Genomic DNA, 27,787 nt, shown 5'->3' on the forward strand with positions numbered 1-27,787 from the left:
ACTTCAACAGATGTGTAGTGGAGGGGATATTGACCGGGTGCATCATAACCTGGTATGGAAACACCGACGCCTTTGAATTAAAACTCTTTCAAAAAAGCCCTCACCACCACTGAGCACATCAACACAGAGCACATTATCACGGGAAAGCAACATCCATCATCAAGGACCCCCACCAACCAGGTCATACACTTTTCTCACTGCTGCCATCAGGAAATGGTACAAGAGCCTCAGGACTCACGCAATAAGCTTCAGGAACAATTAATACCCCTCAACCATCAGGCTCTTGAACTAGAGGGATAATTTCACTCGCTCCATCACTGAACTGATCCCACAACCTATGGATTCACTTTCAAGGACTATTCATCTCATGGTCTCGATATTTATTGCTTATTTATTATTTATTATCATTATTTTCTTTTGTTTTGGCACAGTTTGTTGTCTTTGGTTGTTCGCCCTGTTGGGTGCCGTTTATTATGGTTATTGGATTTACTGAGTATGCCCACAAGAAATCGAATCTCAGTCTTATATATAGTGACATATTCTGTATGTACTTTGATAATAAATTTAATTTGTACTTTGAACTAGTGCTGCAACATCCAGTGGACTGGGACTGTTCACACAAATGATTATCATGAATTTGATATGCAGTTGACAATGTTTATTGGAAACACTCTGGAGTGTCCAAATCAGAACTTTCAACAACTACTCTCGACACAGAATAAACCAAATGAAATAAGGCTTGTCAGAAAAGAATATAGCCAGTTCAGTTATATTATACCAATAAGGGAGCTCCTGCCTCGCCTATATTTAAAAAGGTTCTTTACATTCAGAGAGGCTCACATAAAATCTGTGTATCTCATTAGGTATTTAGTGTAACCCTAGAACTTAAATTTTCAGTTGAACATTGTACTGCTAATTTTGCATCCCTGCAAATAAAATGTGATAGTTCCATTAGTAGTAATTCTAACGCACTGATACTCAGGTTGAAACTCGTGGGATACGTAAGGAAATGGAGTCAGTTTTCCTGGCTTTAATCCAAGTGATGGTCTAGCAACATCATAATCTATGTTTACTTATATAAATATTAACAAACTTTGTGCCATAATTCACATGGACATATATATTTAGGAGCATATTTGTATACTACTCTGCATGCAGCTGCAGAATGACTTCTGGCACTTTATTCATAACTTGAGTTCAAAGGGGGAAAAAACTCCCAAGACATTTAATATACTGTGGACTTACTTTCACATTCTTTATATCACATAAAGTCAAGGCCTATGTTAAAATATCTGTCAATTTTAGATAGAAATTGAGTTTACAAGAGATTGTAAACCTTCCTTGGAGTTCATGATTTTGCCTTACCTCTTCAATTGCATTAACATCTAGCAATTCAATAGCAACCATGACTGTTCTCAGTAAGATGCTAAGTTTGCAAGAAAGGAACATATTTCCCACAACAGACAGCAAAGACTTTGTACAGAGCAACATTCCAGAAACACTGCCTATTTTCAACATGACACTGAAAAGAAATCTTTGAAGTGAATTCATGCCTCAAACATGGTTATGGTTGACATTTGTGCCATGGTATTGAATAACAAAAAAATCCTATATTGAAGATTTGTTTCAAGATTTCATGTGGTTCTTGCACCAAGAAGAAAGTTTGTCTAAAACATGCCCCGATGTTCAATGATTGACATAGTGAAAAGAGAGTGTCAAAATAAATCACTGCTCTCACCGTCAAACTTCTTATGTCTTGTAATAAAGGTTGTGCGGAGAAAATGACTTGTTTCTTCCACCATATTTTCAAACTCCAATTTGCTCTGCTGGCTCAGCTTGTCCTCCATTTCTGAAGTGCAGCATGTAAAACCTTGTGTGCATATCCGCAAGTCTTCCCCTGAAAACAAATTGAAGAAAACAGTTAGTTATTTAGTTGCCAAAAAAAACCTGGCCCCCAAGGAGAATTTTAATGGCAATATGAAATGTGTCTTTGAATAAAATAATTGCTTATATGGATCGTTTAGATATTACAACAGATCCAGTCGATTTCTTCTCTGCTGTTACTATCTCCTCAGGTCTTGGTGAATGTGTCTTTCTAAATTTAATTGACAATTTGCAATTGCTTCTACTTTCATTAGGATTTAGATTTTGTAGTTAAATAGCCCTCTACTCTATACAAAATCTAAAGAATAAGGAATATAATCTCACTGTTTTTTTCCAAAATGAAAACCGACAACTCTGATTGAAAAGAGAGAATGCATGTCAGTTCTGTTTTGTTAGTCAGATCCTTCTTAATTTGCAGACAATGTTAACACTTTCCAGGTTAGTCCTCCTGACAGGATTACTTTAAATGTATGAAATTTCAATTCAGACCGGTACCGATTTTACACTTAATGAAGTGACATAGGGAAGGTAAAATGAAAGTCGGAATTCGAACTGATTCAACCGAAGATTTTTTTTTGAATTAACAGCTTTTTGTCTAAAAACTTTAATTTCTGATCAAAAGTTCAGAGTAAAATTATTATCAAAGTACATATATGTCACCATATACAAACCTGAGCTTCATCTTCTTACGGGAATTCAGAACAAATACAAACACAGTAGAATTAATTTTAAAAATTCACAAAGATGGACAAACCACCAATGTGCAAAAGACAACAAACTGTGCAAAATAAAAAGAAAAACAAAGTAATAAATAAATAATATTGAAAACATGAATATTGTTGAGTCATTGAAAGTGAGTCCACTGAAACCAGCAAAGCACTGATTCACTGGAGCACAGCCGGAACAAGGTTTTTGATCTCCTTTGTCATGTACATGTGCATATGTTACAATAGATTAGAAAGCTTTGGTTCCTACGACAGTGAAGCTAATTTAACAGTTGTCCCACTGTAGTGCTAAACAACATCATGTCTCAGTGTAATAACACAGTACATCCAGATAGAGCCTACGACACATGCAGAAATGAAACAGGTCTGAAGAGAGGACCTTCACCCGATGGGTATTGGTGCATCACAGGTTTATGTGAATTGTGTTACAGAAGAACTCCTGAATTTTATTTATCTATTTATTGAGCTAAAGCACAGAGTAGGCCCTTCTGGCCCTTCGAGCCGCACTGCCCAACAATCCCCTGATTTAACCCTAATGTAACCATGGGACAATTTACAATGACCAATTAACCTACCAATTGGTACATCTTTGGACTGTGGGAGGAAAGCACAGCACCCAGAGGAAACTCACACGGTCATGGGGGTAACGTATAAACTGCTTACTGGCATTGGTGGGATTTGAATCCAGGTTTAGGGGTTCTAATTATTGATTGGTTGTTCAATATCTACTTTTCCTTCATTACATTTAATATCCTGTTGGTATAAATCTCTGTTTTCAGACTCACTTTCACATACTCTTTGTATTATCATTGTGGGTACATAAACCCTCTCCCCATTGCCCAGTCTGAAAGTAAACAGGAGTAGCTGAGGAGGATGAGATGGAACAAGCCACATCACTGCCCCTGATATAAACACACTGTGAGGGCTGGGGAAGTTTCAGTCAGGCCAGAAGCTAACGTACCAAACATTCAGAGAGAGGAAGGAAGACAGATTATGTCAGCATCTTACCCGGCGAATCCAGAAGGGCAGTGAGGAATGGGAGCTGAAGTAGAAGAACATCCAATGCACTGACCAATCTGATTGACAGATTACAAACTGCACAAAGAGTCCATTGCACAGGAGTTCAAATGGTGGTATGCACCTCTACAGCAACCAGTACTGGTACCTCAATGTTACAAAAGCTGATGGACAGATTTCACATTGGGTGGTCTTCTCTAGCCTCTTGGCCTCTGAGAGTGCGAGGATTCCCCTCATTTTAATCTAGAAGAAAAGTTGCCACACAAGTGGGTACAATTCAAAGTTTGCCTGGTCTTAGGCTGCTCCAATCAGGACTCTGCTTCTTGTTACTCAGTACCAGCTTGTTGTTGGCTGAGAACAGATTTTACTGTTAGAAGATGCCACTCAGAAACAGGCTCCTCTCCATCAGGAGCAAATCCCTGCTCCACAAGAATAAAAAACAATAATGAGATTGAAAACACTGAGTACTCAGGAAGCAGAGACTGTGAAGCAGGAGTCGACTTTCAGATGGAGGTAATAGCAATGCTGCAGGCTGGGTGGCAGCAGAAATGCAGGCTAAAGTTTGCCAAGTTTAGAGAGAGCTCTGATGAAAATCAATAGCATAAAATTACTGCACTCCCTGACAATACGTACACCACACTCCCAGAGTTCAAGTTAATAATTGAATCTAAGTATTTTATTATAACTCATACTGACATAGTGATTTTACTCTATATACATCGCAAGGTCAAGCCTCCTTTAACTAACATGAAGCATGCCTCATACATTTAGTGAAGACTTGCATCAGGAATAATGGACTGCACTGCACACAGGTGAGAACTCAGTGTAAGTGACATCAAAATGCACACCAACTTCCAATCCATGTGCCCACTGTGCACATCTGCATCGAATACACATGGGGACTGGCACACGTTTCTAAAGTGCCACCCAGACAGTGAGTGTGTTTGATGAAATTCAACTGCGCAGCATCTAACAATATAGCATTATGCATTTGAACTTCAGATCCAATTACATTGCCTTGTTTACTCAATATTTCCCAACTAACAGTCTTCAAGGTCAACGGCCTGCTTTGGCATTCTGATAAATTTCTAGTTATTTCTGTTACTCCATTCCATTCTGAGAAATCCAAAAATGTGTCCTTGAAATATATTTTAGTAGCAACTGTGCATGGAAGTTTTTCTTCCAAAATTTAGTTGCACTTAACCTACAGAATATTGATCAGATTGAATAATCAGAAAACATTAAACTGATCTTTCATTTAACAGAAATATAAACAGGATCCTCATTAAATTATGGCTTGAGAACCAGCAAATAAACATCCACTGGCAAAGTTTCTTGTCCTTTTATTGGTTTCTAAGATGTGGTAAAAAGACCCAAGAGACTCCTTCCAGTTTATTCACTTCCTCCACATAATCATTCCTCACTTTTTCTCACAAATTAAGAGACTATTTAGTCTATCAAGTCTACACAGCTTGTCAAAGCATTATTAATCCCATTTCCCCTTGAACCTTTCTCTGTACCCAAAGCCCTCCATTCTAGTGAATTTCTTCTGCGTGTTTTTCAACACCCTTTCACTTTCAACCACATGGTAAATCATAAGCACTTCACATACGAGACAAACAACTGTAGGAAGAATTGCAAGTTTGTGGATTCCTAGATGGAGCTGTGGAGACAAGGAGGTATAGTAGGGCATCACAGGGTGTGATCATCCTGCTGTTCAAGGATCTCCAGGGTGAGGGCAACTCTGACAAAACAGAGATGCAGATACCACAGGAATCCCCTGTGTGCATTTAAATCTTTAACTAACGTGCTACTCTGAAGACAAACGATTATTTTGGGAACAGCGAGATTAAAATTCAATCCCCATGTTTTATGGTCTTACATCTTTCCTATAATGAGGCAATCATACTGAGCACAATACCCTAAGCAGAGTTTTATACACCCACCCTGTTCAAGGACTGTTTGTCCCACTTCCATCAGGGAGAAGGCTATGTAGCATCGGTGCCAGGACCTCACAGCTCTTGAACTCAATCCCCTGCCTAATGAAGGCCAAGGTATGTTTTCTTAACCACCTATCAACTTGCAGGGCAACTTTGATGGATCTGTGGACGTGGACCCCAAATCCCTTATTAACTCTGTACTGACCTTTCAAAGTGAATCACTTCACATTTTAATGGGCCGAACTCCAGCTGTTACTTCTCAGCCCAGCTCTGCATCCTGTCAATATCTCATTGTAATTCACAACAACCTTCTACATTATTCAAAACACCACTATCCTTCATGACATCTGCAAACACACAAACCCACACATCCACTTCCTTATCAAAGTTATTTATATAAATCACAAAGAGCTGGGGTTCCAGAACAGATCTCTGCAGAACACCACTTGTCATCAACCTCTGCTCGAAACATGCTCCATCTACTACCTCCCACTGCCTTCAGTGGGCAAACCAATTTGCAATCCACTCACCAGGTTTCCCCAGATCCCATGCCTCCTGGCTCTCTGGAAAGTTTATCATGGGGAACCTTATTGACCACCTTAATAAAAAATCCATATGCAATACATCCACTGATCTACTTTCATCAATTTGTTTTGTCATTTCCTAGAAGATTTTAAATTGGCTTGTGCGGCAAAAACTGCCTCACATATCGACTATCCTTTTCAAATCTTTTCATTATAATTATTATCCAATATACAAGAGTACATCGAAGTAACACTTACAATGTCTCAAAAGAGAAAAAAAAACAATATTAAGGATTGAAAAATATGGTGATACAAAAAAAGAGAAAAAAAACCCTACTAAGTCAAGAAAAAAGTGAGAAAAAAAGACCCATTAGGAGATCAACCCCGGAGTCATGCGTCATACAAAAAGCTTCTAAAGATAAACATCAAACCGCCAGCAAAAAAAATTATACCAAAATTTACAATTAGATCGTGGAGAAAATCTATCACTTAAGTCAAATGGTAATAATGAGCAAATGAACCCCATCTGTTCTCAAAATCAAACATAGGTTCGAAAGTTCGACTTCTAATTTTCTTCAAACTAGGACATAACATCACTTGAGAGAACCATTGTGACAGAGTGGGAGCTGACGTATCCTTCCACTTCAACAGAATGGCCCTCCTAGCTATCGATGTAACAAACGCAATAACATGTTGGTCAGACAAAGAAATACCACTTATCCACTATCCTTAATAAGTCTAGGCTTTTCCAAAGGGATGAAACCTTTTTAAAAGGTAGTAAGTTAAACAAATGAAACTGTACTGGCTAGAAGTGTGGAATGGGACTAGATTCAATGTTCCTGCAGAGAGCTGGCAAAGACTCCAAAGAAACCAAATAATTTCCTCCTATGTGGTGTTAACCATTTTATAATTAAATTTAAACCATTAACAACATTATTTAACTACTCATTTACATTTTTATTTAATTCAATTCTAAATTGAAATATTTCATTCTAACTGTAAATACATTATTTGTAAAGTCAAGTTTGGAATATCACTTTACATTTTGGTCAGTCTGAGAAACGAGAATTCTTCAGCCTCAAGTCACTTAGAGAAATTCAGAACTGAAGTATAATTAGGGAAATGGAAAAAAAAGAATCTCAAACCAAACATCTGAAATAAATGGAATAATGTAAAAAAAATCTTGAAAACAAACCACTACATTTATTCAGCAAACCCGAGTCCATACTTAAGAATTTAACAATTGTGTTTAATATAATCTCATCCAAAGCTGTCAGTAGCATTTCACAAAACGGGTGAGCGTCTCCTGCGATCAGAATTGAGAGGTTTGAACAGTAATGAAGATCCTGAATGCTGTTTCTGTTTGTTGCCTTTTAGACCTCTTGTATCCTAGTTATTGTAGGAGGCTACCTGTTTAACTTCACCTAGGTCCCAGGGAGAACCTTTGCAATAATGTGTGAGAGGCAAACTATGAGAGCATTTATACTATTTTCCTCTACTGATTAAATATATAGATAATACTGCAGTTTATTAATAGACCTACTTTATTAAAACAGTCCAGTGCAAAACTTCGGGTTTTGTCTTTTTAATACATCTAATTTGTCATCAGGCATGGACTTTTAAAAGAAGTGCGTGCTCGGATGTGTACAAAGACGTCTTCAGGAGAGCAAACATTCAACAACATGCATAGTCACAATCAAATCATCCTATTGTTTTAATAGGCATCTTCGGAAGTCTTCTATCTGAAAATTCTGCCTGGATCCACAGTTCAAATGAATACAAATAACAATTATGGATATTCATGAAATCCGTCTGTCTGCAAGCATGACATGCCATTCTAATGAGCAATATCACAGATATTGTACACAGGTACCAGCATCACACAATATGTTTAAGAGACAGCACTTAATTTGTGCTTTGCCAACGACCCTCTGAATCTCAGTGAAGTGCAGAAAGTTTGGATAAAGACCCACATCAGCTTGTTAATACATGTTAAAGAAACATCCGTAACTCCTAAACCTACAAAATGAAAAATAATAAGCCATTGCAACGTTTTTTCAAGTAATATTCTGCATCCCAGAAGAGATGATACATCCAACATGGAAATCTGAACAGAAGGAGCTACAATAACACTACACATTATATCATAAATCTTTTTTGATTAATTCTGAAGTATGTAATATACATTGACAACCAAAAAGAACAAGCTGTTTTAGGTTTTATATTGTGGAATGCGGAAAGATTTACTAGTGTTATGGAATTTTACATTAAAATTAGCAGAGATTTGTTCAATCGAAAAGCAGGATCTTAAAGCTAAGCTAAACAATTTAAAGGTAAGAGAACTGACACAAATTTGGAAACTACATGAAAGAGTTTGACAGAAAGGTAAGCAAAGGATAATATTTAAATGCACATTTTAAAAGAAGTACAGCACAAAAAAATCCAGTGGGAAAAATAGCTCAACAAGCTGAAAAGAAAATTAAAACATGAGTTAGATCAAAGGAAGAGGATTATGCTGTGGTGCATTCCAGGTATGGGAGTACATACTGAATCAGCAGTGAAAGTGTTCACTGTATACGTGAAAAAATACATGACTGAGCGTGGCAAAGCCTAGCTCAATCCCTGGCAGCGCTGCCTTGAACATGGCGTGAATTCAATAACAAATAGCCCTATGGAAGGATTGCACTTTGGAAGGAAAAACCAAAGTAGAACTTACAAGGTAAATGGTACGGCACTGAGGAGTGCAGTAGAACAGAGGGATCTGGGAATACAGATACAAAATTCCCTAAAAGTGGCGTCACAGGTAGATAAGGTAGTAAAGAGAGCTTTTGGTACATTGGCCTTTATAAATCAAAGTATTGAGTATAAGAGTTATGGTGAGGTTGTATAAGGCATTGGTGAGGCCGAATTTGGAGTATTGTGCGCAGTTCTGGTCACTGAATTACAGGAAGGATATTAATAAGGTTGAAAGAGTACAGAGAAGTTTACAAGGATGTTGCCAGGACTTGAGAAACTGAGTTACAGAGAAAGGTTGAATAGGTTAGGACTTTATTCCCTGGAGCATAGAAGAATGAGGGGAGGCTTGATAGAGATGTATAAAATTATGATGGGTATAGATAGAGTGATTGCAAGCAGGTTTTTTCCACTGAGTCTAGGGGAGAAAAAAACTAGAGGACATGGGTTAAGAGTGAAAAGTTTAAAGGGAACATTGGGGGGGCTTCTTCACACAGAGAGTGGTGGGAGTGTGGAATGAGCTGCCAGATGAAGTGGTAAATGCAGCCTCACTTTTAACATTTAAGAAAAACTTGGACAAGTACATGGATGAGAGGTGTATGGAGGGATATGGGCCAGGTGCAGGTCAGTGGAACTAGGCAGAAAAATGGTTTGGCACAGCCAAGAAGGGCCAAAAGGCCTTTTTCTGTGCTGTAATGTTCTATGATTTATGGCTCACTGCAGAGAGATTGGTGGGGGGGGGGCAGTTATTTGAAAAGCCAGGGCAAGCACTGAACAGCAAGATGTAGGACTTGGGGGAGGGGTGAGGACACCATTCTTGGGGAAATGGGACCATGACCTCCAGAATCCTGTAATCACTCTCATTATTTGCTGGGCTGTCTAACCCTCTCTGTGTTTGGCTGCACAGCCCTTCCTGGACCAGGGGTTAAATGAAGGTACAAGATCATCTTAATGAAATTATATAGCACCATAGAGATATAGCGTCTACAATACCATGTTCAGGTCTTGTCTCCCAAGCTAAAGAGGAGGAACGATTTTATGTAAGGTAAAAAAACTAAATTTAAGGATTCTCAGATCAGTTCCAGTGAATGGAGGGATTGTAGTTTGAGGGGAGACTAAGAAGATAGATGCCAGGCAGTAGTGTAGTGGTATCCACACCAGACTTCGAGGCGAGTGGCCTTGGATTCGAAACCACCCGGCTCCCTACACACTTTCCATCCATGCCAGTTGAGCACCAAGGCCAGCAGCTCGGCCTTGTAAAGTGGCAATGTTGTTGCCCAATATATCACAAGGCATGGAAAGGAACAACAACCAAGCTGATCTTACATTCTTCAGAATTTAGAAGAACAAGACATGATTATACTGAAACGTGGTGAACTGAAATGGTAGATCCAGAGTTGGTTTGGATGTCGAATATGAAGGGTAATGTTTTCAAAACAAGGGGCTGGTGTTTCAGAAATGGAATGAAGAAATTTCTTCAGCCTGAACCTTTGGATATGTAGGGAGTCACGGCATAGGGCTTTGCACTGAAATAAAAGATCAGCCATTAGCTTGGTAACCCATATGCAGCAGGCAAAGCAGCTGACCTGCATACAGCCCATATGTACAAAAGAGCATTGGGATATCAGCAGTAGGGGTTTGCCAGCAGCTGTAAGTCTGCAGACATTGTTTACCATGGGAACTCAATTTGCAGTCACATTTCTGTCTTGCAAACTGTTCTGGCTACAGTTCACAGAAACAGAACCCTGCTATAACATGGGGATGATGGGCAATGAAGTGGAGTCTATATCTGAATGCATGTTTATGCCTTGATTCATGAAAGAAAAGGGCGCAGGTGGGACTGTGTACAATCAGTACAAGCCATGCTATTATTTACACGCACGTGTGTGTGTGTGTGTGTGAGAGAGAGAGAGAGTGAGTGAGTGAATGTGTACTTGTGTGTGTGTGAGAGTGTGAGAGAAAAAGAGTGCGCGCGCACGTGTGTGTTACAATTCTACCATAACTTAAGTTTGCACAGTTAGAAGCAGGTGGAATCCAACAACAAGGGGCAGTGAAACCCTGCCTCTAGAGTCTGTGATCTGCTCATTCTAGCTGCTCGCATCCAGAACAAATTAAATGAAAGCTGAAACAAGCCAGATGGAGAAACATTAAGAATCCCAGTTACATCGTCAGTCAGAGACAACACAGTCGTTTCCAAGATATGAGACTGCAGTTATGGTTGTCACAGTTGGAAGACTTTAATCTCAACTTCTGTGAAACAAAGGCATCTCTTGCATTTACTCTCACTGAATTTAACATTTCTCTCACTTCTACTTCCAGAATCTACATTTGTGCATTCTGCTCATTACTCAGATAATCCTGATTCCATGAACAAACAATATTAGAAATATCAGGCTTTGGCTGTCTCCAATCTGCCCATCATCATTCAATGGTGGGGGGGTGGGGGGGGGGCGGGGAAATCACTTTTATCACTTTTATAGAGGTCAAAGTTGACCTCTATTTGAAAATAACTAAAAACATTTCATCCCATCTTGACACCAAAATCCAGGAGGACCAAACTTTGTAAATGCAGCAGATTTCTCTACACTGACACATGAACACAAGATAGGAGGAGGAGGCCACTCAGCCCATCAAGCCCGTAGCACTGTTTAATATGATCATGACTGATTTATGCTGGCCTCAACTCCATCTGTATTAGATCCAAAAACCCTCAATTCCTCAGGTTTTCAAATATTTAAAGGTATCGAGTAATCTGGTCTCCATCATCCCTGGGTGCAGAGAATTCCAGAGATTCACTGACATCAGAGAAGAAATTTCTATACACCCCAGAATGATTCCTTATTCTGAAGCTTGTTCGGGATTCTCCTACTACTGAGCACAACTCAACAATCACTCTGTTAATCCCCCTCAGGACCTTACACGTTTGAGTAAGATCACTTCTAAACTCCAAAGATTACAGACACAAACTGCTTGTAGACCTTGAATGGACAATCATCATCCCGGAAATGAGTCTGGTGAATCATCTTTTGACTGCCTTTAATTACACTGTGTACATACTCCTAGTGCGGCCAAACACTGTTCAACAATAACAGATCTTCCCTACTCTTAAACTTCATAAACACCAGCATATTTGCTTGTCATATATATTAATGATTTGTATAAGAGAGTAGGTGGCATGATTGGTAAGTTTGCAACTTATGTCGAAATTGGTGTGAGAGTGGATAGTCAAGAAAATTATTGAGACTGACTGGGAAACTGGGCAAACGGCAGTTAACTCTGTGAAGCAATGATTTTTTGAAGTTACATCATAACATGATGTACAACATGAGTGTTGCAGTCCAAAAGGTCTTGAGATGCAACTACAGAGTTCCCTAAAAATTGCAATGCAGTTAGGGCTGTGAGAAAGGGATAGGATATGTTGTTCAGGAGAGGAGAACGCAGATGGAATTCGAGCAGCTCTGATCCTATCATGTACTTAGCCCAAGAAGAAGCAATCTGGATTGCTGCAGCAGACACACATAAAGCCTCTATGAGGTGGCAGATTTAGAATAGTTGCGATCCTAAATGGACATCAGGTTCAAACTCTGTGCACTTACTGAAGCTTACTGGGTACAGCTTGCAATCTCAGCATTTATCAGAAAACAGATTACATCACATAAGGTAGCAACATGAGTTTGCATGACATGATCTGAATGTGCTTTTGACACTTAGGCATTGGATGGTGTCTGCTTATACCACAGTGTAAGATGTAGCATGAAACATCCAAAGTACAGGACAAACAAGACCAGCTGGGTCACTCATGGCATTAAATGGAGAGTCTTCAGTAGGTTTGTGAAAATTCGAAGGTTGTGCTGTGAATACTGTTTCAGCCTTCTTCTGTAACCAGCACAAAGTATTTTGCTAAGTATTTTACAGCAGAAATTGTATCTGACCGTGTTCTGGTGAGCTGTCACCAATTCCAGTTTTGTCCCTTCCCATGGCTGCAGGCTTACTCTGCCCATCAGGTTGAGATTTCACCTCCAAGGTAACCTTTACAATGCCCACAGGACAGCTAGAATAAATTGAAGGGGTTGGGAGAACAGAATGCTGGTATCCGACATGAAATTATGACAAGAAGGTGAAGATGACTGTGAGAACAAGCTCCCATCATCTCTATTGTTTCAATGTTACTGGTGACCTGACTCCAACAATGCCTTCTTTCCTCTCACAATTTTTCTTATCACATTCAAAAGTCACAAGTAGATTCTACAAACAAATCAAATTGAAACCATCTGATTGTTCCTTTTCCAAGTAACTGCAATAATTAGATGGAATTTTAAGTAATATAAAAACTCAAAAAAAACGTTAACATTCCTCATATTGATATAATACAGAGCATTTCCACTAAATCTGTCTCTAAGAATAAGCCAAAGGCAAAAACTTTTCTCTGAGTAAATCAACATCCTAAGTCTTTTGTTACCCATGTTTCAGGTCAATTAAAGAATGAGTGTAATCCAAACACACTGATAATTAATTAAGTCTCTCCATTAAACGTACCTTCGGGAAAATCCATTTACTGCAAGTCCTGACCTTGCGATCTTAGGTAGAACAAACATAATAAGATACAAAAAAATTGGCAACCGAGAGCTATGTCTACAAAACTACTAAAAGGGAAAGCCTCTAGAGATGGTTTTAATGAGACATGTGAAAGTCTCTATATTCCTGTGCAGCCAAGCCACATTCTATTTTTGAAGCTATTTAATATGGAACACAGCTTCTAACACCATAACGTGGGGGAAGAACAAACAGGTTTACTATTTCTCCAAAAACAATTAGCAGCATATCCTTTTTCAGCTCTGGCAACCAGCAGTACTTTTATAACTTAAAAGTTGTTAGGAAGGAAATATCCAGAATATATGTATTATTTTTAAACTAAAGGTGAAAACGCACCAAATGGGTGCTGTGTTAAGATAACCCTCTTACAATGTCTGGATTGGATTTATCTGAAGGTGATAATGAGACACCTGCAGGTTTTAACTCAAGTGGTGATTAAATGCTATATTCATTAAGTGGAATCTATGTGCTCCTTGAGATCAGCTGAAATTGTGACCTGAAACCATCCGCCATGAGGGGGAGGTCACAGTGCCTTTTTTTTCAAGAATTATCAAATGTCCACTTGGAGGCCTGGCAGAGTGGAAAACCCTGGACTTGAAGAGAAAACAGATTCTTCACCCTTCCTTCATCTTCCTTCCAGCAGTCTGTGTTGCTCTACCTGATATAATGCCCTCTTCCCACTCCTTGTCCAAAAATACCCCTCAGAAAGACACCCATAATCAAACTCCTCTTCTGCTGATCCCTGGTAAGGTACTTGCTCTTTTAGATAAGCTACAGTTGAGAGAGTTTCTATAAAAACTGTCACTAATCTGATGATTTGTGGAGTAGGATGTAGGTAGCATAATTCTGTATGAATCTCATGTTTATAGAGAGAAGGTTGAGAGGAACATCCAGGAATATTTTGCTCCCGTCAATTTTATAAGTAATAAAATCACAGATGTGGATTTGCATCAAATAAACTGAGACAAAGATCAAATTGTAAATAATTCATTAGTGGAAGTAGGTATACTTAAAGATTAAACAGGCATGTGATTCACAAACAAACTAGGAGTCAAATATAGAACCCAACTTGCAAATCCTATGATTTATTCTCAGTGACTTGCCAGTAACAAAGCTGACTGGGAGACAGAGGATGTCGATGGAAGGTGATTATGTTTTAAATAGAGAATTTGTGTGCATCTATACTAAATCTTGGACCATTTCCAGACACAGTAGAGAGTCAACAGAGGTGGTGACAAGACAGAGCTAAGTGCTGCAAGTTTATATGTGGAAATCAAATGCCATGTTGTTGGATGATGTTACCAAGAGCTAGCGGTGAGGCGAGAAATCAATGATGTGTTTATTCCCAAACAGCTGATCAATGTTAGAAGAGGGCATTAGGTTAAATGCTAAGCCTCTAAAATGCTGTGAAGCTTCTCGAATCAGAGCTGGCAGGCATTTTATGTGACAATCAGCCGTTTAATATGCCCACTGGGCAAACCTCATGCAGACAAATTAATTTGTCAAGGTACTGATTTATATTAAACTGGACTGTATAAGTGTATCAACTCAAGATCAAAGCTTGACAATTTCAAAAAATATCGCCAAATATCACTACGAATAAACATTAGATTTTATTTCATTGAAATACTTTTCTCAAAAAGAATCATTTCTCTCAAGATTTTGTGGAAATGTACGGTTTCAAGAAAAAGTTTGTGAACACTTTGCAGTTACCTGGTTTTCTGCATTAGTTACTCATAAAATGTGCTCTGATCTCATGTTTATCTCTAGTAGCGTGGAAATATTATTTTTCGTTCATAAGCAAACCGGCACAACAAAATATGGAAATTGTTTAAAATGGTTTCCTTAGTGAAATCAAAATAAGTATTCTTAACCTCCAGCTACAAATTTACTAATACAATGCCTTCAACTTATACTTCAGCAACCCCTGATTAGTTCGTACAATATTAAACTACATTAAATTTTAATAAATTTGGTGTGACTGAGAACGTTGATATTATGGTAAGAAACCATAGTTTACATAAAATCCCACTGAGTTTCATGCACTAACAGGCTTGAATCAGACTAAAGGTGACCTACTCTCGCAGATGTTTTCTTTTCCTAAATGCTGTGGTAATAAAAATAATGACTGATTGAATTTCTACTCCTCTAAAGGTTCAAAACAACCGAGATGGTTGGTTGCAGATTCAGTAAAGGGAAAATGTGCCAAATAAAAGTTACATCTAATTAATTCCCAGCAGAGAAACTACAGCCTATTCCCACACCACTTGTGCCGCTCTCATAAATGTATATGTAGTGAACAGCTCGTAGCTGTGTAATCCTGTCTATCTGCAAACCTGATCACGTTTAGGCCATGTGTGACAGATATCATGGGTTTAACCTTTTCCTTTGCAGTAAGATTCAGTGATGTATAGAGTTAATTTTAATTTCTGAACTCAAAGCAATCTGCAAAGATAATCAAGCTGGTAAGACACACACATATTAAAATAAAACAACCAAGACTGTTTGATGATTTAGTTGTACTTCCAAGTTGCAACTGAATTAACAACAGATCAGAGTCACCCACTGCCAATGTGGTGCAAAGCTAGCTCATCATAACTAGGTGACAACAATGGCATTAATAGATCTGGAAAATAAAATTGTGCACCCTTACTTTTAATCTATTACCATGCCTCCATGACAGAGTTATCCATCAATTTATAATTCAAAACCTCCATAATTACTATGTACAAATTGAATACACATTCATTGTTATTAAATTTGCCTAACAAAACACGAAGCTAAGCACAGTAATATTATGCTCAGAAAATCTCAGGACTCAGTTCTGTGATGTTTCATATACTAATAGGGTGAAAGAGACTGAAGGTGACCCATTTCCTTTAAATGCTTGCAGATGCTTCCCTTCACCAAACTAGGAACTCATAAATTAATTTTACTTTATGAATTTCAATCATGTTATGCTCACACAGGTTGAAGACTCAAGTCTGAATTTCATGGAATAATTAAAAACATTTGGAATAAAAAGATCACTCATCATTTCCTTGCTTTTTATGTGTCAAATATGTGTCAAATGTAGAGAATATATTGGACATCTTAAATCTTGGACGATATCCACAAAAACCATTCATAGTAAGAAAATCTAATACACAGGTGAGATCTTAGAGAACCATTCCTGTAATGGGATAAAGCACATCAATTAGAAACTATGAATTAAAAAAACATAGATAACAGTCAAATAATAATGTCTTTTTAGCAATATGCTAATAATAAATGAAATTCTTTCCAGAGTGAATAATGGTATTGACCATTTTAAAATATTTTATGTCAATTTTTTAAAATTACCAGGCTTTTCCAGTCATTCAGCTTTGCAGTGCTGGTGATTCATGATTTTGGAGCACTGCTGCGTAACTTGGATTTCAATCCCTCCACCCATTTACTTCTGGTTCACTCTCTGCAAATACATGAATCCTGGTCTCCTTTACCCATCCCCCATAATATGAATGACCTGTTTTCCCCACCACCCTGCTTCCAATCACCTGGCTGCCTCCACACAGGAGATCTCCCTGTTAACCTCTTCCATTCAGAGGAAAGCCTGGTGTTTCATACCACTCCACACTCCTCTGCCTCCACCAACAATTTCCCAGCTCCAATCCCTTTGACCTCTTCACCAGAAACCTAACACCGGGTCCTGAATTCCAACCCATCTCCCCATTCTGACAAACACTGGTCTTCCAACATGGGCCCACAGTGTCAATCAGTAGTGGACTCCAATGTCACCACTCCTCAAACAACATAGCAAAAGGAACAGGGAGCACATTCTTCACTTGTGAAATTTGTCAATTTGTGATTTTATGGATCAATAATCAGTCACTGACACACTGCATAGTCATCATGCATATTAACATTTACACACACAGGGCTGATACAGGAATGGAAATAGCTCTTTTCCAGTGGAAATTAATAAATTAAGATGAGCTCAATCCGAATAGTTGGCCCAAAAAACACAATAAAACATGAAACTGCACAGAATATTATTTACACTTTCATCAGAAAGATTAACAAGACCATAAAACACAGAAGCAGAATTAGGCCATTCAGCCCATTGTGTCTGATCTGCTATTCCATCATGGCTGATTTATTATCCTCTCTCAATCTGATAATCCTGACTTCTCCCAAAATCTTTGACACCCTAACTAATCAAGAACCTATCAACTTCTGCTTTGAACATCAGCAGTGATTTGCCCTCCACAGCTGCCTGTGGCAATGAATTCCACAGATTCACTACACTCTGGCTAAAGAAATTCCTCCACATTTCTATTCTACATGAATGTCCCCTGTTCTGAGGCTGTGCCCTCTGGGTCCTGGACTCACCCAGTATGGGAAACATGTCCTGATGAAGGGTCTCAGCCCAAAAGGTTGACTGGACTCTTTACCTTGATGCTGCCTGGCCTGCTGAGATCCTCCTGCATTTTGTGTGTGATCCTCCACAGATCCACTATGTCTAGACCTTTCATTCAGATCCCCCCTTCATTCTTCTAAACTACAGTGAGTGTAGGCCAAGAGACATCAAACACTCCTCAAGTGTTAACCCTTTCATTCTCAGAATCGTTCTCATGAACTTCTTCTGAACCCTCTCCAAGGTCAGCACATCCATTCTTAAACAAGGGGCCCAAAACTGCTCACAATACTCATAGCACAGTCTGGCCAAAGCCTTATAATGCCTCTAGTCATCTTGAAATGAATGTTAACATTGCATTCAACTTCCTCACCACAGACTTAACCTGCAAACTATAGGAAATCATGCAAGAAGACTCCTACGTCACTTTCTACCTCTGATTTTTGAACTTCTTCCCCATTTAGAAAATAGTCTACACATTTATTTCTGTCACATAAATTTTAAAAAAGTTCAGGTTGTAGGGAAAAGATTTTTTCCTAGTGGAACAAGAACCATCCTAGACAATGGCCAATAAGAGCAGCCTTTATTTTGAGTCTTAGAAAGAAGACAAAATACATGGTTGAGACACATGATGTTGGCAACCGCAAAAGGAAGATCGCCAGAGAAGATATGCCTGTCATTATAACAAATATAATGCCTAGTGTTGAGGCCAAAAAGTCCCATTTTAGTCTCATCTGACCACAAGACCTTCGAAGTATACTTTGCAAAGTCTTCACAGGCAAGGCTTTTTTTTTAAGTGTCACCTGCAGATAAGAAGCAGCCCATCCCGACATATTTCAAATTATAGTCGTTGACTTCAACCAGGCCTGTTTGACGTTAGCCCTGCCCATTTATCACCAGTGTGTAACTTGCTGCACCAGAGGTCCCAATACTAGACCACAGCTAAACTACAATAAGGAATACCTATCGTTCCTTCCCAAGACTATTTGTCTGCACTCCTATCACCTGTACAGACACCACCTAAAAAGCAAATCTTCAGAGATCAAGACAACTAAGAGGTGGTCGTAGGAGGTAGATGAACGGTTACAGGATTGTTTTGAGTCAGTGAACTGGGCCGTGTTCAAGCGCTCACCTGAGGATCTGAGCGACTACACCAGGGTTGTCCCAGGCTATATTAAAACAGCTGTAGGTAAGTGCATCCCCACGAAATCATTCCGTTTACCCTACTCAGAAGTTCTGGATGAACCATGAAATCTGGAACTTGCCGAGGGCCAGATCAGAGGCATTCAAGTCTGAATGCTACAAAAGGCAGAGGTATAATCTCTGGAAAGCTGTCCTACGGGCAAAGAGGTGATTCTGAACTAGACTGGAATCAACGAGGGACGCTGGACAGCTGTGGCAGGGTTTGAATTCCATAACCTCCTACACAGTTAAATCTAGAGACATGAGGAACAGTAGAGCTTCACTTCCAGATGAGGTCAGTGCTCTTCGTCAGTCCTGACGAAGGGTCTCAGCCCGAAACATCGACAGTGCTTCCTCCTATAGATGCTGCCTGGCCTGCTGTGTTCCACCAGCATTTTGTGTGTGTCAGTGCTCTTTATGCTCGCTTTGACCACAGAAGAACTGGGAGGAACCATTGCACACCCCCATATCTCCTGATAATCCTTTGGTCTCAGTATCTGATGATGACGCATGGGCTGCCTTCAAGGGAATTAATCCCAGGAAAGCATCCAGTCCAGAATAGAGTAGCTGGCCAAGTACTGAAGACCAGTGCTGACCAGTGCTAGTAGATTCACAGATGTTTGTTGTGGGTGGTATCAAAGGTGGAGATGAATTAGCATACAGGAGGGAAACTGAAATTTGACTGAGTGGTATAATAACAACCACCTCTCATTCAATGTCAGTAGGACCAAGGAACTGATTGTAGACTTCAAGAAAGAGAAACCAAGGGTCCATGAGCCAGTATTCATTGGAGGATCAGAGGTCGAGAGGGTCAGTAACTTTAAAATTTCTGTGCGTGACTATCTCAAAAGACCTGTCCTAAACCCATCATACAAGTATCATTGCAAAGAATGCACACCAGTGCCCCTCCTTCCGCAGGAGTCTGCAGAGGTTCAGCATGTCATTGAAAACATTGGAAAACTTCCATCAATGTGTGTTGACTGACTGCATTATGGCCTGGATCCTTGTTTTCCTCACTTGCGGACCCTAGTCAGTTCAGGTTGGCAACAACATCTCCTCTACAGCCTCTATCAGCACAGGTGCACCCCCATCCAATGCCTTTGAGCAGAAAACCCTACAAAAGGTAGAGGACTTGGCCCAGTACATCATAGGCAAAGCCCCCCCCCCCCCCCCCACAACCATTGACCACATCCATATGAAACATTGCCATAAGCATCCATCATCAAAGATCCTCACCACCCAGGCCATGCTCTTTCCTCGCTGCCATCAGGTAGAAGGTACAAGTCTCTCAGGACTCACACCACCAGGTTCAAGAACAGTTACTACCCCTCAACCATCAGGCTCCTGAACAGAAGAGGACAACTACACTCATTCTACTTCTGGTCTCACTTTAAGGACTAATTATCTTGTTATTTCTTGCTGTTGTTATTTATTGCTATGTATTTATATTTGTATTTGCATAGTTTGTTGTTCATTAATCCTGGTTACAATTACTGTTCTATAGATTTGCTGAGTGTGCCTGCAGAGAAAAGAATGCCAGGGTTTTATGTAGCGACATGTACGCACTCTGATCATAAATTTTACCTGGAACTTTACTGTGATTCAACTAAGTATTGGGCAAAGCAGTATGAAAACTTGCAAACTATGACATTTCAGTTTATGATTTTTTAGTTTTTCCGCGCTTCACACTTTTCCCTGTTTTTTGGGGGGTAAAAAGACTCTCTCTTTTGGTCAGAAGGGGCAGTGACAAAAGATAAAAGATCACTGACCTGAAATATTCACTCCATTTCTCAATCCACAGAAGCTGACTGAACCGCTGGGCATTTCCATCACCTCATGTTTTATTCAGACTTTCTGAATCTGCAGTACTTTGCTTTCACGATACTGCGCAGTATTTCACTTTCAGACCATTTAATTTTTCTGTGGCTCACAGAACACTACTTAAGCTTAAATTTGAAAAAAACATTCTGCAAGCAAAGGAAAATGTGATGGAAGTCTGCTCAGTATAGAAGGGCTTGTCAAAGCTATCTCAGATTCAGAGATTCATCAAAGGAAGCAATGTTAAAGGCTGCAGGGAAATAATATTTCCTTCTGATATGATGAAGATGCCTAAAGGCAGAAATCAGCAGCGGGAGAGTAGTCCCACACTCCTGGCTTTAGTGCCACCAAGAGCGCTTTGTTATTTTCTTTCCATCATAGCACCCCTCATCTCTCTTCTGCTTGTGGTTAGATCCATCCGTGTTTCTGTGTGCACCATCCGTGGGGCTACCACTTACACTGGGCATCAATCACTACACAGATTCACACCATTCCCTCTTTGTCACCATAGGAGCCATGCATCCCTTGTCTGCATTGCATTTTGGGTTGCATGTTTATTATGCCAACTTGTCACATGAATGGGAGCATGGTAAAGCAAAGGGAATAAGTTATGTAGTCGTACTTTGCTTGGGGCAATTTAGAGCTGGGGGCCGACAAATGTCATATCTTTTGTTGACTGCTTTGTTACAACTTAATTTATGCTTAGTACGGTTAATTGCATTGCTTCAAGATTGTATGCTAATGAAGGATTGAACACCTATCTTCGAATTTTGGAACGATCATTATTCAAGCTGAGGGCACATCATACAAGTATAACAAATCCATGGTTGTCACCAGCAGCAGCAATTGGTTTTTTGGAATTGGCCACTGCAGTCACCATCAACAAATGCTCTCCACCCATCAAACGCCAACATATCCATTATTCTCACTCCTATGCCTCCTCTTTTGGTCCTTGTGAAAGAGGAGAAAATAGGATATTATTGAAAGAGTGGTAAATGGAGGTAATCCTCCGGCCAATGGCTAAGAGATGTTAACTTGGACCAACCCTCAGTGGATGACTGCAATGTCACCGTAGGCAGAATTCAGCATCATTCAGCCATATTGTGTTCAACCTTTGCCAACGTGAACTTGATGGAAGTGTCAAATGAGGTGTGACCATGGTCGTGATAAAAAAAAACGTGAATCTTGTCATGAATGTTCCAACTTATGTCTTTAGTTTTCCATTTATATCTTCACCTGGTTTCAAGATACGTAGCAGAAAGAAAACAGAAACTCCTGCTCGTTGAGAGTATAAATAATTACATGACACATGCTGAGCACACAGAGGCAAAGATACCAACACTTCAGTAGAAGTGATTTTCACTTGGGCTATCACATAGTGACAATGAGAGCAAACAATATAGAATGGGACAACAGTGAAAAATTTACATCAAAAGGCATAAAATGCTCAAAGCTCTGATGAGCTGGATGCAAATTGTACACCCCAGGGACACGAAGCTCCAGTTCTACAGCAATAGTAAAGAATGAGTGGAAAGGCAACAGTAAAATGCAGTCCCTGTAAATATTCAACAGTCAAGCAGCATCTGAGGAGAGAGAAACAGTCAGTGTCACATCTGAGAAAAAGTGGGAAACATACAGATCAACGAAGGAACAGGTGGAAACAAAGAGTGGGAGGGAGGTTGTTAAAGCCTCATTGAGATGATCTGCCTTGAAAGGAATTGAATGAGAGTAGAGGTGTAGAGATAAGACAAAACAGAAAAGGGTTTTGTTTTAAATTGCGGGAATGGTAAGAAGCAAAACACTGTTAGAAATATAGAGATCGATGGAAATACCCAACAGCTCCACTGCACTGGAGAAACTGCAGATTAGGGCCCAACTGGAGCTATCCCAGGATGCTAACTGAAGCAAATGAGGAAGCAGCTGGGGCTGTGACAGATTTTTTACATCTCCTTTACCCTCAGGTAAGATACCAGAAAACTGGAGGACAGACAATGTTGTTGCCTTGTTTATAAAGGGTTCTGCAATGAGTCTGGAAACAACAGGCCAGTAAGCCTTACAATAGTGGTATGGAAGTTGTTGGAGCAGGTATATTCACAGAAAGGTACAGCCTGCATAGAGAAGGTTAGCCAAGGGTACAGCAGTACACAGATCATTTGAAAAGCAGGTGGCATGGTGACAGGTGTAATTTCATCCAGATAAGAGTGTGGTAATGCACTTCAGGAGGTCATTTTTCTGATTGGACATAAAGTAAATGATGGAGCACGGATAAACAGGGAGACCTTGGCGTACACTTTCATAGCCCTCTTAAAGTGATGACACTGGCCAGCTCACTGAGTAGAAGAGGTGGGACTTCGCAGTTGCACAAAACACTGGGTAACAGAGTATTTTATAACGTTCTAGTTGCCAAGATACAAGGATGTTGCACAGTATCATCAAATCAGAATCATACAACGTGGTAACAAACCCTTTAGCCCAACTAGTCCACGCAACCAGGATGCCCATCTTGTCCCATTTGCCCGTGCTTGGCCCAAATCCCTCTCAACCGTTCCTATAAATGTACCTCTTCCAGTGTCTATTCAATATTGTTCATGTTCCTGCCTCTCAACTCCTGGCTCTGGCAGGTCATCCCTTACAAAGGCCCTCGGGGTGAAAAAGTTGCCCCTCAGGTTTTTATTAAATCTCTCCCCTCTCATTTTAAACCTATGCCTTCTAGTTCTCGATTCATCAGTGCTGTGCATTCATCCTAACTATGTCTCTCTGTACTAGCGCCCCTTACTCTCCTACATCCAATGAGAAATGTCCTACCTTCCTCAAACTCTCTTATAACTCAGAACCTTGAGTTCTGGCAACATACTTGTAAAGACCTTCTGCACTTGTGCAAGCTCAATGGTATCTTTCCTATAGCAGGGTGACCAAAACTGAACAACAGAACTGAACAACTGTTTGCCTGTGATGTCACTTTCAGAAGACCATATATCACCAGGTCCCTCTGTTCTACAACATTCCTTAAGGCCTTGTCTTTCCAGAAGCACAGAAGAGATTTACCAGGATGTTGCCTGGAGTAGGAGGCTGAGGGGTAACCTTACAGAAATTTATGAAATTAAAAGGGGCATAAATAGTCAAGGCAGAGGAACTGAGCATGAGTGGCATAGGGTTAAGGTGAGGGAAGTGAAGATCTGAAGGGTAAATTTGTGACAAAGAGGATAGTAAATATTTGGAACAGGCTGTCAGAAGATGTGGTGGAGGCAGGTACAATGACATTTAAAATGCATTTGGACTGGTACTTAATAGTCAGGATTGTGCATTGTATGTTTCAGTGATTCCATGATTCTACAACTTCTACCCATCTCTGCTGAAATCACAGAATTATAGGAAGAGGCCAAAATCCCATCAATATTTACAAATCAGTGTGTATAAGGATATTTTATTCTATTTTAAGAGTTTTCAGTGCCCATGATATAATTTTGACCACTTTTTGATTTGCAGCAATATGCTATTTGAATAATAAGCTGCTTTTTAATTTGTATGGTATGGGGAGACTTGAAAAATCACTGAGTAATAAGGGTTGAATGAGATAATACCCCACAATGTATACTTGCTAACATGAGGAAATCTGCAGATGCTGGAAATTCAAACAACACACACAAAATGCTGTTGGAACACAGCAGGCCAGGCAGCATCTATAGGAGAAGCACTGTCGACATTTTGGGCCGAGATCCTTTGTCAGGATGGGGGGAGGGGGAATGCGAAATGATAGGAGAAGACCGGAGGGGGTGGGATGAAGCTAAGAGCTGGAAAGGTGATTGGCAAAAGGGATACAGAGCTGGAGAAGGGAAAGGATCATGGGACGGGAGGCCTCAGAAGAAAGAAGGTGGGGGCGGTGAGAAGAACCAGAGGGAGATGGAGAACAGGCAAACATCTAAATATGTCAGGGATGGGGTAAGAAGGGGAGGAGGGGCATTAACGGAAGTCAGATAAGTCAATGTTCATGCCATCAGGTTGGAGGCTACCCAGCCGGTATATAAGGTGTTGTTCCTCCAACCTGAGTTTGGATTCATTTTGACGGTAGAGGAGGCCATGGATAGACATATCAGAATGGGAATGGGACGTAGAATCAAAATGTGTGGCCACTGGGAGATCCTGCTTTTTCTGGCGGACCAGCGAAGTGGTCTGCTACCCTCGATCTGCCAGAAAAAGCAGGATCTCCCAGTGGCCACACATTTTAATTCCACGTCCCATTCCCATTCTGATATGTCTCTCCATGGCCTCCTCTATTGTCAAAATGAATCCAAACTCAGGTTGGAGGAACCTTATATACCAGCTGGGTAGCCTCCAACCTGATGGCATGAACATTGACTTCTCTGACTTCCGTTAATGCCCCTCCTCCCCTTCTTACCCCATCCCCGACATATTTAGTTATTTGCCTGTTCTCCTTCTCCCTCTGGTGTTCCCCCCACCTCCTTTCTTTCTCCCAAGGCCTCCTGTTCCATGATCCTTGCCATTATCCAGCTCTGTATCCCATTTGCCAATCACCTTTCCAGCTCTTAGCTTCATCCCACCCCCTCCAGTCTTCTCCTATCATTTCGCATTTCCCCCTCCCCTCACTGCTTTCAAGTCTCTTACTGTCTTTCCTTTCAGTTAGTCCTGACGAAGGGTCTCGACCCGAAACGTCGACATCGCTTCTCCTATAGATGCTGCCTGGCCTGCTGTGTTCCACCAGCATTTTGTGTGTGTTGTTGAATGCATAGATGCTTGTAGTTTTGATTTGCACTGGGGTCAAAAGGAGTAAATCAAAGAGGTAAAGCTGCCTAGGCAACTTTAAATGAGTCTACCTAATCTCGTAATCATGACTTTTCCATGCATCTACCTTTTGGATCCTGATTACTTCCTCGCAGTGCTCCTGGTCTAAAGAGGCATTGTACATTCAACAAATACTGCTCACTGGCAGCTATCTGCCAACATTTTTGAGGCTTTAGCTGGCATCAGTGAAGCGACCTTCAAAGTAGTTAAGGCAGAAATTCCAAATCAGTGCTCATAACATTTTTGGTAAACATATAGCCTTGGTTTTTCAGTTCTGATGAAGGGTCACAGCCTGAAATATCAACTGTTTAATTCCTCTTCACAGATGCTGCCTGAACTGCTGAGCTCCTCCAGCATTTTGTGAGTGTTGCTTTGGTTTTAGTATTCACTGGAATCCCTCAGTTATTGCTTTAATAAGAAGCAATGAAGTTTCTCTTCCATTGATCCTTGTCTCCTATGACCTTATTGTTCTTAAAAGCATGATTCAATCAAAGATTGTGGTTTGCAATGGCTGACTGGGTGCCTTGTACAACTAGAGGACTACACAGAACAGCACAGTACAGGTCCTTCAGCCCACAATGTTGTGCCGACCCTTAAAACCTTTCCTCCCATATAACCCCCCCCCCCACCTTAAATTCCTCCATATACCTGTCTAGTAGTCTCTTAAAGTTCACTAGTGTACCTGCCTCCACCATGCCTCTGACAGAACTGGTGTGTCACCAAAGAAACGCACGAAATTCTTCAGAAGATCCATGGAAAGCTTTCTAACTGATTGCATCACTGTTTGGTATGAGGGGAGGGTAATGCAAAGGATCAGGAAAAGTTGCAGAAAGTTGTAAATTCATCAGCTCCATCATCATGGGCACTAGCCTCCCCAGCATCCAGAGCCCCTTTAAAAGGGATGCCTCAAAAAGGTGGCAACTATCATTAAGGACCCCTATCATCCAAGACATGCCCTCTTCTCATTGCTACCATCAAGGAGGTGGTACAGGAGCCTGAAGGGACACACTCAATGCTTCAGGGACCATCTTTTCCCCTCAACCATCAGATTTCTGAATTGACAATGAACCCATAAACACTACCACATTGTTTTTTCCTCTCTTTTTGCACTACTGATTTATTTAATTTTCTTTTTTGGTACATTCTTCTATTGTAATTTATAGTTTTTATTATTTACATAATGCAATGTACTGCTGCCACAAAACAACAAATTTCTTGATATTTACCAGTGATAACTAAATCTAATTCTGATTTATTAAGTAACTTCTGTGAAGCAGTTGAAGATGTCAAATGTTGCTCACTGAGGGACTGAAATTCCAGACAATTAATTTTTGCAGAAAAATGAATGCATGAAAAATATAAGCTGTAGTGTTACATTTCACCCATTACTGGTGTTTTAAACAGTCATTGTACTCAGCAGTAATGCACGTTCGGGCTCCTGCTAAAATAGCGTGGAACTGGCCAAAAAAAAAGTTTGGACAGTTCATAAACGAAAATGAGACCCGCGTATTTCCCAACATAATCACTTTGCTGTGCTTCATGTCAGAAGAATGACACACACAGCGCGATTTTTTTAACACAAAGTTGCTCATGCATCAAGAAACATGAGTTGAAATAAAATGTCTTGATATATTTACTTTTTCTCATAAATTGTGTATGACTGAATCTTGCTCTGTATCTCAAGTTTTTGTGTAGAGATTTGTGAATTCTGAAGGGTGAATTTCTAGAAGTGTGCGGCACACTAACCATGCTAACCAGACATTCAACAGCTGCACTGGGGAGTGAAAGATTGGTCATCTGGTTTATTATTGGCATAAGTACAGTGAAAAACAGCTAGCATGTCATTCTTTACCAAAGTATACTGAAGTATTACAAGGTAAAATCAAAAACAGAGTGCACAATAGTGTTACAGTACAAAGGAAGTACAGTGAACAGTAAGCTAAGCAGTAAGTTACAAGATCACAAGATAGATTCTGATGACAAGAGTCCATTTTAATGTACCAGGGAATGGTTCAATAGTTATACAACAATGGGATAGAAGCTGTCCTTGTGCCTGGTAGTACATGCTTTGAGCCTTTTTTTTAATCTTCTGCCCAAGAGGACATGCCCTCTTCTCATTGCTACCACGAGGAAGGAGGTACAGAAGCCTGAAAGCACACACTCAAAGATTCAGGA

At 40.1% G+C, this 27,787-nt stretch overlaps 1 protein-coding gene across 1 annotated transcript in view; it reads right to left on the bottom strand.

Moving 5' to 3' along the window:
• Positions 1 to 27,787, bottom strand: part of LOC132394339 (glypican-6-like) — a 763,171-nt gene that overhangs the window by 546,488 nt on the left and 188,896 nt on the right. The window contains exon 2 of the mRNA XM_059970365.1: positions 1,739 to 1,897. Coding sequence (XP_059826348.1) covers positions 1,739 to 1,897 — 159 coding nt within the window. The remainder of the gene's footprint in view (positions 1 to 1,738; positions 1,898 to 27,787) is intronic.

Source organism: Hypanus sabinus, chromosome 5, assembly GCF_030144855.1.
Source record: "Hypanus sabinus isolate sHypSab1 chromosome 5, sHypSab1.hap1, whole genome shotgun sequence".
NCBI classification, from domain to species: Eukaryota; Metazoa; Chordata; class Chondrichthyes; order Myliobatiformes; family Dasyatidae; genus Hypanus; species Hypanus sabinus.